The 17,102-nt window shown below is 39.6% G+C and overlaps 2 protein-coding genes across 2 annotated transcripts in view; both read right to left on the reverse strand.

Moving 5' to 3' along the window:
- elfn2b (extracellular leucine-rich repeat and fibronectin type III domain containing 2b) overlaps positions 1-17,102 on the reverse strand; it is a 96,663-nt gene that overhangs the window by 39,381 nt on the left and 40,180 nt on the right. The window lies entirely within an intron of this gene.
- On the reverse strand, positions 13,011-14,155 carry LOC148374133 (uncharacterized). The gene has a single exon (XM_088332943.1). The coding sequence runs from the start codon at positions 14,138-14,140 to the stop codon at positions 13,358-13,360; it is 783 nt and encodes a 260-aa protein (XP_088189069.1). The 5' UTR covers positions 14,141-14,155; the 3' UTR covers positions 13,011-13,357.

The following is a 17,102-nucleotide window of genomic DNA, read 5'->3' on the forward strand; positions in this document are numbered from 1 at the left end:
CTCCAGCCCCCCCGCGACCCTAATGAGGATAAGCGGTACGGCTGATGAGATGAGATGAGAAGATGTAGTTAAAATGTAAGCACTTTTGGTAGGACTACACACAACTACCTGACCTTGTTTTTTTCCAATTCTCTTTCAGGGTTATCTTAAAATAAATGTATTCATTTAATTTAAGTTATGTCAATTTTCACTTTCATAAGGACATTTTGTGTTGGTGTAATCCAAGAGTAATCGTTACATGAGTAAGTAACCTTACCAACCCTGGGAGAGTATTTCGGGACTGAAAATAGGGCACATTCATTGTACCTAGGTCTTGTAACAACTGACTTCACCTATTCATTCACACATGTAGTCACACTGCGAAGGTGGAAGCACCCAACACTGTGGCTGGCAGCTCATCAGAAGCAATTACCACCACTTTGCTCCCTGACCTATGCAGCCTGCTGAGTAAGGATGCCACCATAAGTCAACAAATTCCAGTCATGACTGACACTGCATCACTTTATAATTCAAGACAATGCTACAAATAGGACCATTCTGTGATGTACTGTAACATGATGTACGATATTAATTTACTTGTATTGCATTTGGTAAGGGCTGGACCCGCTCGCTATGGACTTAACCAGAGAAGAAGCAAGGATGATTGCTGCCTGCCTTGAAGCAAATATGCGGTGATAAGGATCAACTGCATTTCCATATTTCTATTAAGTGCATGATGACATTTGAAGCTACCTAGATCATTTAACCCTGACACAATTTTGGGGGTTTAAAATAGCAATGGGCTAGGTCTCAGACGAGGAACAAGTCTTCATTTAGTGCTCCACTCACAGTGTGTGTATATGTGTGTGGCTTCTACCTGCAAAAACAAACGTATTAATAATGCCTAGGCTTGGAAGAATTCTGCGGAGGGAAAAAGGTGAAAGAAAATACAATGAGAGCTCATCGTGTTCTTGTCAGTGAAATGTACAGAGTCGAAAGTGAGTTGCTTGTTTGTCGACTGAAGAGATGTAATCCTTCAACTAAGACAGATATTCGATAGTCCTAAGAAGTTATTTCAAAATAAAACAAACTGCATTTGTATCACATGGGATCGTTCCCTAAATCTGTAAATTAATACTACTCGTTTCCTATCAGTAATCTAAAATATTTAGGTATGAAAATATAATATAAATTAACAGAAATAACATATGATTTTGACTCCACTGTTGGTTAGTATCTGTAATGACCTCCGTCATTGGAGTAACCTCTCTATATAAATCCTGGGACAAAAAGCCACCACGAAAAGGAAAGTTTTACCTAAAATAAATGATTATTTTCGATGATTCCATTCAAACTAACATACGACTGGTTCAAATCACTGGACAGAGTAATCATACAATTCTACTGGAATAAGAAAAGAGAAAAGAATTCACGACTCACTTCACAGTGAAAAAAATCCAAAGGAGGTCTCAAAGTGCTTAAGTTTATGTCCTACTATATAGCCTAACTAGAAAACCTACAATACAGTAATCCCAAGCCATATTTCAGTTCAACTTAAGCATCCTCGGTGTATTATGATTTTTTTTTGTATTTCTACTATATTATTTCAGCATCAATTTAAGAATTCCACACATTCAAGCCAAACAGACAACTGCTTTTTGTGTCCTGATAGGGACATTTTAAATTAATTACATGATTTAATGTCTGCTGAAAAAAAACACCTGAAAAAAACCCTTATTTTTGTCATTTGTGAGCAATCTGATCAGGCAAGCAAACACAGGTGACATTATTATTCAATTATACACTGTTCCCATATTTAACTTTTGGTTTTTGGTTTTGATTTTATGTCACCAACCAAAACCAACATAGTACCATGCTTGTTAGCTCACTCTCCAAATGTGGGCTCCAATGCTGCGTCCTGTTTGTTGAGATGTCCTCTGCGTGGTTTGCCAGAATCACAGAGCTACAGTACATTCTGATGGATACAACTGTTGCCTCCACTATATATGGACTGCAGGGTTTTCACAGCGGTGGCAAAATAATCAAACTGAAATATCCTGGGGAAACCAACCAATATACAGTAGTCTTTTTTAGCTAGTAAAATGGAGTTTGCATGTACGATTTCTCTCAGTACTACAACTCCTACTTCCTGGAAATGTTATTAAAATGGGTGTTTATGGAAGGGATTAACTATGAAAAATGACTGATTGCTGTATCTTGCTTTGTAGACACAATAAAACAAAGATACAAACTGATGGATTGTAACAACCTTTGACTTTCAGATTTACCTTTTGGTACAAAAGCTGTTAAGTGACACAGCTGCTTTAAAAACCCAATGATCTACTCCACCCTCAAATAAACTATTTGAACACAAACACCCAAATGGAACCTTGTGAGCTCTCCCCAATTTGGCAATGCTGACTTTCAACCTAACAAGGATTCGGTGCATTTCAGTAAAAGGGAGCAGAAGGGAATAACACACATTTATGTTCTTTTTTTCGACAACCTGTTTATGACATAAACAAACAATCAAAAACAGAAACTGCTCACAATATTTATGAATTAAAACAGTCAAAAAAGGATACCAATACTTCAAGGCAGGCTCTAGCCAAATAAGTTATCTCTGTCAACATATTAAACTTTCCAAAAATTATACTTGTCACTTTTGAATTAAGGTATAATGCGTTTACATTATACCTTAATTCAAAATGGGAAAATGTAATATGAATAAAATTGTTGGATCTAAATTTCCAAAAGTATTTTCAAAATGAAAAAGACAAATAAAACGTATTCATGATAAAATATGACATTGAATATTGTATACCTAATGTATGATGAATAAAATGGGACTTATCAACTCGGACACCTGTTTCCAGTGACATGTATTTTGCGTTATGGTTGTGCACACCAGTCAAAGATTTCTGGAATAAAATTATCGAAACAATTCGGTTACCTTGGATCGCAGGATCCAAATGTGTCCCAGCCTTGGTATACTCCAACAACAATTGATCTGGCAGCCTTTGCTTTGATTTAAAAAAAAAAGAGAGAGAGAAAAAAAAACAATCCCCACTATCTGGAAAGATAAGCATACTTTATACTTTATTCCATAGTTAAATCCCCCTATAGATTATAGACTACTTGAAAAAAATCTCAACCTTTATTAATTATAAATTACCCACTTTTAGACTAATATGGTCCATGTATATCAAATGGCTTATTTTAAACTTGACAACTTTAATCTGACTGGTTTTCCTAGTTGGTTTCTTTTTTAGTTTCAATATAAAGACAATAATTCATTTTTATTTCCATTTTTCTTCCTATTACCCCCCTTTTAACCTATTTTGTTTACCTTTCCTTCTTCAGAATGAGTTTTTGGGGACGGAGTCTTGGATTAACACATTGTTCCATCTGTCTTTCACCTCTTCTGCTTTCTTGACAACTACATGAGTCTTCTGGGGGTGTAAAATAAGCTGACAAGGAAAAGATCCATGAAAAAGTATACTTGAGAGCACTAGTGCAAACACACACGCACCATAAAAGAGAGTTAATTAATGGGCATATATATTGGCGGCAATAAGAAACAGTCAAGTCAAATTGACTGTTTTTAGCAGACATGGGACCAAGTCACACATGTGCAAGTCTCAAGTAAGTCTCAAGTCTTCACCTTCAAGTCCCAAGTAAGTCCCAAGTATTTTTTTCTTGGGCAAGTCAAGTCACAAGTCAAGTCCCGAGTCTTAGATTGCCAAGTCCAAGTCAAGTCACAAGTCATAAAAACAGCGACTCGAGTCGACTCGAGTCCAAGTCACTAAGTCTCAAGTCCCCATGTCTGGTTTTTAGAGAGCAAATGGATGTTTTAATCTTTCTATTATTCAAAGCGGTACATTTTTTAAGGTTAATGTTTCAACAGTCATTTACATTTAAGTAATTTAAGACACACAGGAAATGATTTTCTCAGTCTTGTTGCACTAGCCGTAAAAATTCAATAAAACAACAGATAGATTGCATGCGATCTATTGAAGTGTTACTATCCTCTTATTCCATTCCAATTCACTCCATTACACTCCAAAGTTGGGTGGTGACCATAGCAACACGAAAGGGAAAGAATAAAGCACTCAAAAAACAAACCAACAAACAAGTGACCCAACGAAAAGCCACTTTAAAATTCATATAGTTATCATCTTATTAAAGAGCAAATATGTTTAACATGAGGCACACATCCAGTTTTGGCAGTCACAGTTGTATCAAGCTGGACGTGTGGGCAGACAAAGGTTTCATTTTCGGTTTGTCTTCCAAATAACCGCCGGAGAAATTGACAGCACTGCATGTGTGCTCATCACAAACACACAAAGGAAACACACTATAATAAAAATAAAAAAAAACACAGCAGTCAAAATTGATAAAACTGACTAGTCATCTCCAAGGTAAAAATAAAAAGAATCATAGGCAATTCAAAAGTTGTATTTATATTGGTCAATGGGAAAAGCAAGTAACACAAAAAGCAATTTGTAGATTTGGTGGAGTGAAGTCGACTGAATGATTTGATCGGATCAGACATTGTATCGTGAAGATCAACCCAGCGTGCTTGTTTGAGCATACAGTACGTGACGAGAAACTGAAGATATTAGCTTCAAGTAGAGCGTGTTCATTCCTGTGTTAGATTTAGTTATCATAAATAACGGAAAAGTCCTGTGAATGGTCGATACAAATCGTGACAAGTAATCACTAAGCACAGGTGCACGGGTGCTCCGTGACATTCTGCGTTCCGAGCACCGCCCACTTCTGTTCTTTCCTGAGAATAGTGAAGAATGATCATAGGGTGCATGAAATATACATTACAAACCAGAAACACACACTCTCTGTATCCAATATTCAAGGCAAGAGAAGGCAGTCAAAGTTGCCCCCAAAGACTGCTAAGAATCTGTACAATTCCCACGGGAAGAAAGCCTGAGTGTCTTTTTTCATTCTCTGTGAAGCACAGTTGTTTCGCTCTGGATTGTAGAGTGGGTTTTTGAAGCATACTGATCTGATTACAAGACTGGGTCAGCTTATGTAACGTGTAGAATTGACTGCATATGGGGCATGTTTTTCTCCCTTTCTCACTTTCTCCGTTAATTTGGATGTCCCACGCAAAAACAATGAATAAATAAACTGTCACTGACCCGCTGTTTAATTCCCCTCTTGTACATTAACCTCTTGGACCATGCTATAATCTGTCTCACCTCTCCGCATTAAATTTAATTTCTAGTTATTAGCTACAAATATTGCATTAACCTTTGGTGGATTTATAGTTAATTTTCTGCTTAATCCTTCCAGAGGCTCAAATATAACAGATGGGGAGTTGTCTGCCACATGTGATGAATAGTTTCAACACCCAAGCCGTGAATGGAGAAACTTTCGATTTTTTAAGTAAAGCGCCATTATTATTATTATTATTATTATTATTATTATTATTATTATTATTATTATTATTATTATAACCATTGATGTTATTATTTTAATGATGATTAATTGTATTATATATTTCCAGTATTGTCATTATTGATATTTTACTTGTACTTACTTATTTTCAATAATGTATTAATATACCTTAGGCGGCATGGTGGTTGACTGGTAAGCAAGTCCACCTCTCAGTTCAGAGGTGCCAGGTTGAATTGCAGCCACTGGCCCCCCTGTGCAGAGTTTGCACGCTCCCCCCATCCTGCGTGGATTTTCTCCAGGCACTCTGGTTCCCTCTCACGTTTTAAAAGCATGGAAGGCAGGTTGATTGTTGACTTCAAATTTTCCCTAAGTATAGATGTCTGTATGAATGTTTGTCTACGTGTGCCCTGATATTGGCTGGTAACCGGTCCAGAAGGCAGCTGGAATTGGTTCCAGCAATCTTGCTACCCTAGTGAGGATAAGCGGTTCGGAAATAGAATTAGTAAATTATGGACCTTTTTGTATGCAAGAGAAGGATGAACATTTACATAAAAAATCACTAGAAAATGAGATGCTGCTTTACAAGGGCCTATCCTCAAAGCAATAAAGCAGTAAGATTTTAAGTGCTTCAGTATTGGTGTCAAAAAATTACATATTATTTAGTAAACAACACACAAACGTAACCCTAATAAAAATCATGCAAGAGTATTAATTCATGAAGCCAAAATAGCTCAAAAAGCATTTGTATTGGCTGCAACTGGATGAAAAGGCTGTTGTTAGGAGGTATGGCTCATAATTAAAGGGGGATTTACAAGATTGATGGTTTAATGGGGGTGATCATGCACTTGCTCTATCCACAGCTTTTAGCTTATTCGCTAGTCCACTTCCAGAGGGCGGTTGTTATTTATTGTCTGTCCTTTGCATTTTAAGGTCCTGTTTGCTCTTTGTTTGGGATAAGCGAGCTATTGAACATAAAATAATTTTTGACATGAAGGATGCACAACAATAAAAGTCACAGGATGAAACATGAAAACGCTGTGGTGAAAAACATTAAACCCAGAAACTTGTGGTTCCTTAATTGCGAGAAGTACATGCCATTTCAAAATTTCTCCTTTTTTAGGGACTGGCTAAGATCAGTTTTATGCTAGAACACTAATTTTGTCTTTGTTATTTGCCAAAATGGCTTTAAGCCCATTATTAACCTAAATAGTGTCAAAAAACAGTTAAATTATACAGTATTAGTCTACAATAGAGGTAGGATCGAGCCTAAAAAATCCTGCCCAACCCGACCCAGCGCGGGTACATAAACTGGAACCCGGCCGAACCCGAGTGATTAACTTGATTTGAGAGACCGAGCCCGAAGAAAGCACAAAGCATATTTCGGAAGTGTGTGTTTCGGCTGGAGTACAAAAGCTGTTAACATTCCGGAGCGCAGCACCAAAATAAAAGGTACACATTTTGGCGAAGCGCAGCAAAATGAAACTAACAAAATTGCACCTAATAGATAATCGTATTTTGCAGATTACAAACTGCAAATTGTGAAATATTTCGCCGAAAAACAGAAATTTTGTAAAGAATGTAAGCTGATGCCGAGAAGTGGGAATGACATCTGTCGACGTACATGTGGAAAGAGGAAGCAGGGCATCTTCACTGTGACACCAAAGATGAAATTTTCCTTAGATTTTGTGATTTGGAACTAAACTGATGGTTTGGTAAGCATGCTCTTTATGATACCGTATCTGAATAACATAATTCGGTGCCGAAGTGAGCATTCCAGCGCCCAACTGCAGCACCGAAGTAAAAATACTGTTACTTCAGGAAAATATTACACAAGTCGAAGAACAAAAAGCATTCATCTAAATAATTACTTGAGTACAAGTGAATGCATGCTGTGAAGATCCTCCACGAAGGCGAAAAAAGAAAAGAGAAAAAGGACGGCGAGAGAGAAGCCCGACCTTGCCCTACTTAATGATTGATATTTTAAGCCTCAACCCAGCCCGAATTCTGGGCCCAAGATCTTAGCTCTTGTCGACAGACCTTTGACGTTGTTTGCATTTCTGCCGACTTGTTTTATAGATGGAGTTGTCTTCCGTGAAAATGAGAAAACAAGCAAATTAGTTCCTTGTTTCCACAAGGCCGCCAGTAACTTATCATTGAGTGGCAGGCCTCATAATTTTCACCCTCATTAGCCCCATCAATAATTACTCTCTGAATGTAACTGGTAATTGGTTTTCTTCTGTAGAATTAAAAATGTTAATGTTCTTATTAGTATGCATTGTGTGATTTCAGCCCCTTATTGCTGCAATAAGCACGTGAATTAATCCATACATAAAACACAAAATACAAAAGCTAAACACATGGGAGGAATTGAAAGGTTGCTTAAAAGTAAGACTGTGTGGGTTTAGAGCTTGATATGCTGTTTGGGAGCAATTAGCACCTAAGGTGATAAAATGCATTCTCAAGGCAAGGATGACTACAATTAAACGCACTAACCAACATTTTCACTTTGATTGATGACAACACTTGAGTGAGTCCTCCAATTAGTGCTGAAAAATGTTTAAAAAGTTTTTTTTTACGCAGGTGTTACTGTGATCCTAAAAACTGGTACTTCAAACTAACAGAGCATGCCAAAACCAGATGAGGCCCGGAGAGGATGCAACGATGGATGCCCATGAAACAGGATTTTTGCTTGAAACTAAATCTGACATATAAGAATGAGGATTGTTGTTTGTGTGCATACCTAGTTTCACTTTGGGATTTATATGCTCTACAAAAAAAAGACTTAACAGGTGGATGAGAGAGTGGAATGACCCACTGTCATCTTTTTGTTGAACATTGCATAAAGTGGCCTTCAAATTGTTTTTGAAATACAAACTTTGTGTTGAGGACATTAGGTCCTTTATTTTTGGGATACGACAAAATGGTTTTTCCACTCGATTTAGGATTAAGAATCAGTATTGTTACAAAAACGCTGCTCCCTATCAGAGCCGAATTCTGGCTCATCTCTGAAGAGCGAGATGACACTGTACACCGAAAAAATTGGCAACCAGTTGATGAAGCTGCTGTATCTGAGTCAAATCAGGAGGCTTCTCCTGCGACTGCTATCTGTTTCATGTGGGTGAGCAAACCCCTAAATAATCAAAAAAGGGATGGGCGCCACCAGGCTATACGTGACACACCATGGGAATTGGTGCTCTTATGACCCTGGTATGACACTCTTAGGCAGGGCTGGACAAACTATGGCCGTCAGGCGTCTTCACCTGGCCCGCCAAATAGTCAAGTCATGTTTATTTGTATAGCCCTTAATCACAAAGAGTCTCAAAGGGCTGCACAGACCACAGATTATTGCAAACCACTGACTATTATAATATATATATATATATATATATATATATATATATACTGGACTGTCTCAGAAAATTAGAATATTGTGATAAAGTTCTTTATTTTCTGTAATGCAATTAAAAAAACAAAAATGTCATACATTCTGGATTCATTACACATCAACTGAACTATTTCAAGCATTTTATTATTTGAATATTGCTGATTTTGGCTTACAGCTGAAAAAAACTCAAAAATCCTATCTCAAAATATTAGAATACTTCCTCAGACCAAGTAAAAAAATAATTTTATAACAGCAAAACTAAATCAAACATTAGAAAATGTCCATTGATGCACTCAGTACTTGGTTGGGAATCCTTTTGCACGGATTACTGCATCAATCCGGCGTGGCATGGAGGCAATCAGCCTGTGGCATTGCTGAGGTGTTATTGATGCCCAGGATGCTTCGATAGCGGCCTTCAGCTCATTTGCATTTGTAGGTCTGGTGCTTTCATCTTCTTCTTAACTATACCCCACAAATGCTCGATGGGGTTCAGGTCAGGGGAATTAGCAGGCCAATCAAGGACAGTGATGCCATGGTCAGTGCACCAGTTACTGGTGGTTTTGGCACTGTGGGCAGGTGCCAGATCATGCTGGAAAATGAAATACTCATCTCCATAGAGCTTTTCAGCAGATGGAAGCATGTAGTGCTCTAAAATCTCTTGGTACACAGTTGCATTTACTCTGGACTTGATGAAACACAGTGGACCAACACCAGCAGCTGACATGGCTCCCCAAACCATTGCTGACTGTGGGAACTTCACACTGGATTTCAAGCAACTTGGATTTTGCTCCTCTCCAGCCTTTCTCCAGACTCTGGCGCCTTGACTTCCAAATGAAATGCAAAACTTGCTTTCGTCTGAAAAGAGGACTTTGGACCACTCTGCAACTGTCCAGTGCTTCTTCTCCATAGCCCAAGTCAGACGCTTCTTCCGTTGTCTTGAGTTCAGAAGTCAAGTCAAGTCAAGTCATTTTTATTTGTATAGCCCTAAATCACGAAGAGTCTCAAAGGGCTTCACAGATTGTTACACTATATTACACAAACTATTTTCAACCGACAAGAGGAGTAGGTTATTCGTATGCAATGGAGTAGAAGTGAGTTTTAAGTTTAGATTTAAACATTTCCACTGAGGTTGCAGATCGAATCTCAGGGGGAAGAGCATTCCACAGCACCGGTGCCCGGATGGAGAACGCTCTCGAACCAGCAGAAGACTTCTTTGCTCTCGGGATCATCAGAAGACCAGCACTCTCAGATCGTAGGCTTCGGCCCGGGACATAGTGGCAGATCAGATCTGAAAGATAAGAGGGAGCAAGTCCATGTATGATTTTGTACAATACTAAGAGAACTTTGAAGTCACATCTTTGGCTAACTGGGAGCCAATGCAGGTTAGCCAAAATCGGTGTTATGTGATCGTACTTTTTTGTCCTGGTTAAGAGCCTCGCTGCGGCATTTTGTACTAGCTGAAGAGACTTGATTCTGGACTTCGGGAGACCGGAGAGTAGTGCATTGCAGTAATCGAGACGGGAGGTAACAAATGCATGAATTATTGTTTCCGCATCAGACTGAGACAGTATTGAACGGATTTTAGCAATGTTGCGAAGATGGAAGAAGGCAGTTCTAGTAATTTGTTTTACATGCATCTCAAAGGATAGTTCAGGGTCAAATATGACACCTAAATTTTTAACTGAGTCACTCTGTGTGATGTGACATTTGTCAATGTTCACAGCAGTTTTTGAGAATAAGTCCCGGCATTTAGAAGGACCAATGACTAACATTTCAGTCTTTTCAGAGTTAAGACGCAAGAAGTTGAGTGACATCCACTCTTTTATCTCAGTGAGACAGGCCTCCAAATTTCCACAGTTTAGTGTGGAAGATTCCTCCAACGGAAGATATAGTTGAGTGTCGTCTGCATAGCAATGGAAGCTGATATTGTACTTGCGAATAATATCACCTAACGGAAGCATGTAAATGTTGAAAAGTAGGGGGCCGAGCACTGAACCCTGCGGAACACCGCAGGTAACATTAAAGGGCTCAGATGTCGTTTCACCATATTTAACACAGTGTGTCCTATCTGAGAGGAAGGATTTGAACCACGAGAGGACAGCTCCTGAGAGACCAATCCATTTTTCCAACCGTTCTAGTAGGATATTGTGGCGCACTGTGTCAAAAGCAGCACTAAGATCCAGCAGCAGCAAAAGTGATGAAGCGCCAGAATCCATTGACATTAGGAGATCATTTGTTACCTTGATCAGAGCTGTCTCAGTAGAGTGGTTAGCCCTGAATCCTGATTGCATGGATTCAAAAAGGTTATTCTCCGATATGAAAGCATTCAGCTGCTGTGCCACTACTCTTTCGAGTACTTTAGAGAGGAAAGGTAGGTTTGACACAGGTCTGTAATTACTTAATATTTCTGGATCAAGGTTGGGTCGTTTCAGTGTGGGTTTAATAACGGCGGACTTAAAAGCTGCTGGAACTACACCTGAGGAGAGTGATGTATTTATAATATTTAGAACTGAAGGCCCAAGGACGCTAAAAAGACTTTTAATAAGTGAACCTGGGAGCGGGTCGAACTGGCAAGTTGTCGGTTTGGCCGCATTCACCACTTGTTTGAGATCATCAAGTGACAGTTCACTAAAACCGGCCATTTTCCCAGGGCAGCCACCCTGTCGTGCATCTGTAAATTTCAGTCCTTTAATACGTGTGGTACTAACAATATCTTTTGCAATTTCTTCCTGTATGCATTGAATCTTCTTAGTGAAGAAGACCATTAAGTCCTGAGCAGAGTGTGTCGAACTGTCTGCGATAGGCTGTTGCCTTGTAAGCGATGCTACAGTGTCATAAAGGGCTTTGGGGTTGTTCTTTTGAGACGCAATCACCTTCGAAAGGTAGGCCGATTTTGCAGAGGCAAGGGCCGCTTTATACTTTAACAAGCTGTCACACCAGGTTTGATGGAAAACCTCAAGCTTGGTAGCGCGCCATTTTCTCTCCCATTTCCTGCATTCTTTTTTAAGGGTTCTAGTTTCATCAGTAAACCAAGGTGTGCGTCTTTTAGGACGTGATTTTAGTTTTATGGGCGCTATTGAATCCAGCACACTAGTCAGGGTGGTATTGAACTCATTCATGAGTGAGTCAATCGAGCCATTGTATTTAGGAAAGGACGCAACTGCTCCAGGAAGGAGTTCAAAGAGCTCAGAAACTGTGCCAGTGCTTATATTGCGTCCGCTAGATCCCTCAGCTTTATTAACTCTACATTTAGTTAGCACCTCAAATGTCACTAAATAATGATCAGAGATAACAGTAGTACACGGTAGCACCATAATGTTTGAGGTTAAAACTCCTCGAGTCAGAATCAAGTCTAGCGTGTTCCCATTTTTATGGGTTGGCAAGTCAACCAGTTGAGTAAAACCAAATGCATCAATTAGAGAACTAAACGCAATAGTAAGTGAACTGTGTGGGGAGTTCATATGAATGTTAAAGTCTCCCATAATTATAATTTTGTCTGCATAGGTTACTAGTTCAGACAAAAGTTCAGCAAATTCGTCTAAGAAAGTTGTGTATGGCCCAGGTGCACGATAGATAGTTATTACATCAATTGACAATTGAGGGGACCGCATCACAAGAGCCTCAAACGTTTTGTAATTATTAGAGGTACGTGTATTAAATTTGAGCGATTTTTCAGAGATTAGCGCAACACCACCACCCCTTTTCAGTGTGCGTGCTATATGACTACTCTCGTAGTCTGGGGGAGAGGCATAATTTAGCGCTAAGTGCTCATCCGGGCGTAACCACGTTTCACAAAGACCCATACAGTTAAGTTTATAATCACGAATAATGTTATCAACAAGTAAAGCTTTTGGAGCAAGCGATCTAATATTTAACAGACCAAATTTCAGCTTTGCTGAATCATTTGACTTAGCTGAACTCTTTGTAGTCTTTGTCGAGATCTTCAAAAGCTCCCGGCGTTGTGGCCGCTCGTGAGCGCTGAGTTCAAAGCGTCGGTTGTCCGGCGAGGAATGAATGGTGGAATTAGTTACATCCTCGCGTCCATCTTGCTGCTTGGACTTCACACGCTTCACACATCTACCTGCACGGCAACCACGTTTCTGTTTCCTTTCTTTACGGGGCCGCCGCCGCCGTTTTTTAAGAGGAATAGCTGTCCACAAGGATGCCGGGTCTCTTTGAAGTTCGCTCGGTATATCATGGGCGGTATAAAAAGTGCCTGAATAATCGAAATTTAGACGCCCACCCAACCGAATAAGTTCGTCCCTACTGTAAGTGTTTTTGGCCACACATGTGTCCAAAAGTGAAAGCAAAAAAGACAAGAGAACGGCAATAAATAGAAGATTAGCTGGAGAGCTCGCCGCAAGCATGTATCCATGCGCAGCCGCCAGAAGTCTTCGTTTTGACAAAGTCTTCATTTTGACCGTAAACATTCATCAAAACGCCAAACTGAGTTTGGACGCAAGTAGTTTTTAAAAAAAATCTGTAAGGGATGCCAAGCAAATTGTGAAAATCAGTCTCTAGGCAACTGCCGCCCAGAGTAAGTCACAGTCTTGGTGTCGCCAGTCTCTTTGCGGGTCAAGGTGGTGTGTGCAGGTGATGCATTTCCTCCAATGTGGTTCCAGGAGAAACTCCGTTGGATTTGTTGGTGACCCCCTTGCCTTGCTTTTTCTTACAGTAGACCAGCGCTGCTACGGCAACGGCGAAGGCCAAAGCGCCAACGACTACGCCTGCAATCCCGCGTGGTTCCAAGATCGCCCCAGATCTATAATATATGTTGCTGAAGGGGTTGCTTTCATACCGGCCCAATGGGTTCTCCATGATGCACGAGAAGCGCTTGTTCGCGGCGTACGTGTAGTCAATGCTCATTTTGCGTTCTCCAAGCGTTTCCTCACCGGATTCGGTTTTCCAAAAGATTTGAACCGGCCCTGCACCGTCGGTGTTTCCGTCGCAGTACAGCGTGCAATTGTGAAACTTTTCGGTACACGCCAACGGGATGGGGTATATTTCGGGTTTGGGCACAAATCGAATGATCTTGACCGCAAAGTTATCGTCCAGTCTGACGTCGTTCAACCACAATCTGTACAGGCCTTCGTCCGTTGCAACAATGCGCAGGATCGTTAATGTGCCGTCGTTCACGTTCAGTTTGGCTCGGTCGTTGTAGTAAGTGATGTCTGTTCCGTCCCAATCGGCGATGAGGTCCAGGTCCCGCTTCCACTCCAAGCTCCGGATGGGTTCGACGAGCCGAGGGCGCAAGAGTAGCGTCCCGCTCAAGGCGGTGTACTTGACTTCGGCAACGGCCAAACAAAACAGCGACGACATAAACACAAACCAAAAGAAAGTGAACTCCCGTGACTTCATTTTCGCTGACTCACGAACGACTGGAAGATTTTCTTGGCCATGTGAGGATCTTTCCTTATTTTGTAGAGCATGCCATTCTGTATGGTGAGTCTGCTCCAATGCTTCAGTAGTTTCATCACACTAGGCGACTCGACAGCTCTCTCACGCCTGGTAGGTCTCTTGTGTCTATGCACAAAGTACATGGTCCTGCTTATTGTGTTGTCCTGTTCTTGTAAACCAACAAGCTGACTCTGTGGGAGTGCCGTTGACTGATCTCCCTTCTGCAGAAGATTGAAGTTGGCGTCTGTTCCCATCACTTGACCCACGCCACCAGTGGACTGAGCACTGGCTTGACCATGGGAATACGGCTATTGTAGCCCATTTCCCGGACACGTCTGTGAACTGTGGCTTTTGATACCTGGACTCCAGCTTCAGCCCACTGTCTTTGAAGCTCCCTCAAATTCTGGAAGCGGCTCTTCTTCACAATTTTGTTAAGGCTGCAGTCATCTCTCTTGGTTGTGCAGCGTTTCCGGCCACATTTTTCCCTTCCAACAGACTTTTTGTGGATATGCTTTGAAACTGCACTCTGTGAACAGCCTGCTCTTTGAGAAATTTCTTTTTGTGTCTTACCCTCCTGATGGAGGGTATCAATGATGGTCCTCTGGACAGCAGTCAGATCAGCAGTGATTTAGTTAACTGAACCAAGCTGAGTGTTTTTAAGGCTCTGGAAACCCTCGCAAGGTGTTTCGAGTTAATTAGATGATTCAGGTGATTAGTTGAATAGCCTACTTGTATACTTTTTCATGATATTCTAATATTTTGAGATAGGATTTTTGAGTTTTCTTAAGCTGTAAGCCAAATTCAGCAATATTAAAATAATAAAAGGCTTGAAATAGTTCAGTTGATGTGTAATGAATCCAGAATGTATGACATTTTAGTTTTTTTAATTGCATTACAGAAAATAAAGAACTTTATCACAATATTCTAATATTCTGAGACAGTCCAGTATATATATATATATATATATATATATATATATATATATATATATATATATATAAATAAAGCTTTCCTCCCTGCCATTGCCAGTCCACTTTATACAAAACTGTTGATATATGATGCTTAGTCGCTTAGTCGGTGAACGCGAAATCGACAATTCAAGGGACAGTGTGTCATATTTAACCTCATTCTATACAAACAAACAAAAACAATATACATTTAAATAATCAGTAGAAATATATATACCAGAATATAAACATGCACTTTTTAATTACTTATAGGTCAAGAATTTTATATGGTATGTCCGCCATCTTCCTGCCACCGGTACCCAGAAAATATTGCAAAAGTCTGGTCAAAGCCCTGAAAATAAAAACTGAGCCATTTGTTTATTAAGACCAGAGGTAGGGAACGTTTTTGAACCAAAGAGCCGTAAAATTAAAAATATTTAGTTTTGATCTGTTTTGTTTTTGTTTTGTAACGGGGCCATATTGTATATTTTAAGAAGAAATTCAACAAAATTGCCAAACCCGCTCTCCAGACAAATGTTAATTCTTCAGCACTTTTTTTATTCACGGTATAACGTTTTATTATTTGATAATAAAATAATAATAATGCCAGAGCCAGTGTTCCATATCAACATTAATATACCATTTAAAATGTGTTCCTTTTGCTGTTACTTAAAGAGTGTTGAGGCTCATTTTGACCAACATTTCAGTCCTAAATAATGGTTTCCGAACAAGGTGCGAGCAAAGTTATTTTGATAACATGTCACAAAAAATTACAAATGAGGATACCAACGTACAATATTTCCCATCGGTGCAGATGGTGCTGGGTAAGGAAAAGAAGGAGTTCCTGTGCCGCGTGTATATCTCCACCCATTCCTACCACTCACCAATTCAAATTGCTGAGGTTTTTGGATGTTTACAGTTTTGTTTGTGAGTTTTCATCATGAACTGTCTTAACGGTCAACATAGATTGTTCAAGGAGCTTCTAACTAAAGATTCTTCTGAGAAGTATGCACAAAACGGGATCTGTGGGTGTGACACCTTGACTGTAATCTGTATATGCATGTGCCCTAAACTGTAAATACTTAGGGATGACCAGGCATCGACGTCCCAATACAACTTTGGATGTAACAATGAACTAAACAAATCTGAGAATACTATCTTATCACCAAGCCAGAAGTTGTCATGGAAAGAGCCATTTATGGCTCGTGAGCCACTGGTTCCCAACCCCTGACTAAGTCACCATAGTATGTATTTTCCTTGTGTTTTTAGCACTCATTTACTGGTTGCACTGCACGATAGAGTGACAACTAGAGGTCAAATAATAAAAATTGTTCCTTTAAGTAAAACATTCTCTCAACAATGAAGTAATCCCAGTTGTATTGTCACAGTATATCTAAATGTGCACTGTGTCAATGTGCAATCCTGCCTGTTGGTCATGAATCAGCTTTTTTGCCACTCCTTTTCGGGTTTGATTCCTTTTGGATCCTATGCTGAGCAAATGAGGTAAGTGTTAATTGTCGACTAATGTATCATTGCTCAATGTTGGTGGTATCCTACGTACATATGGTATTGGCAAAAAATAAGTCAATTTTCTTTTCTTTTTGTACAGCCAGGTACCAAACAACTGACGGCCCAGTACTGGTACGTGGCTCAGTAGTTGCTGACAACTGAAACAGTATATAATACTATATTTTCATTAAAGTGATAACAGGTGTCCATTTGAACAAACATGATTTTAATATAAATAGTGGTTTTGTTGCCCAATTATTTACCTTATATTTAACATTGTCATCTAAATGTGGATTTATGGCACGTTCTTATTAGCATACAATCAGTAAAGTTGTTTTTGGTGTACTATTAGTCGTGTCTTGTTTGCAATGAAAATGGCCGATGTCAAAAGTTGCACACATGGTTGATATCGGATAACTATTTCCAATGTGTTGAATGTATACTAAAATATGATAAACAACATACAA

This window comes from Urocampus carinirostris, chromosome 1 (genome assembly GCF_059441175.1).
Source record: "Urocampus carinirostris isolate Australia breed hairy pipefish chromosome 1, RoL_Ucar_1.0, whole genome shotgun sequence".
Classification (NCBI taxonomy): domain Eukaryota; kingdom Metazoa; phylum Chordata; class Actinopteri; order Syngnathiformes; family Syngnathidae; genus Urocampus; species Urocampus carinirostris.

What these genes read in the sequence shown, in the direction of transcription:
- LOC148374133 (XM_088332943.1), bottom strand. Translation starts at nt 14,140, where the DNA reads ATGAAGTCACGGGAGTTCACTTTCTTTTGGTTTGTGTTTATGTCGTCG.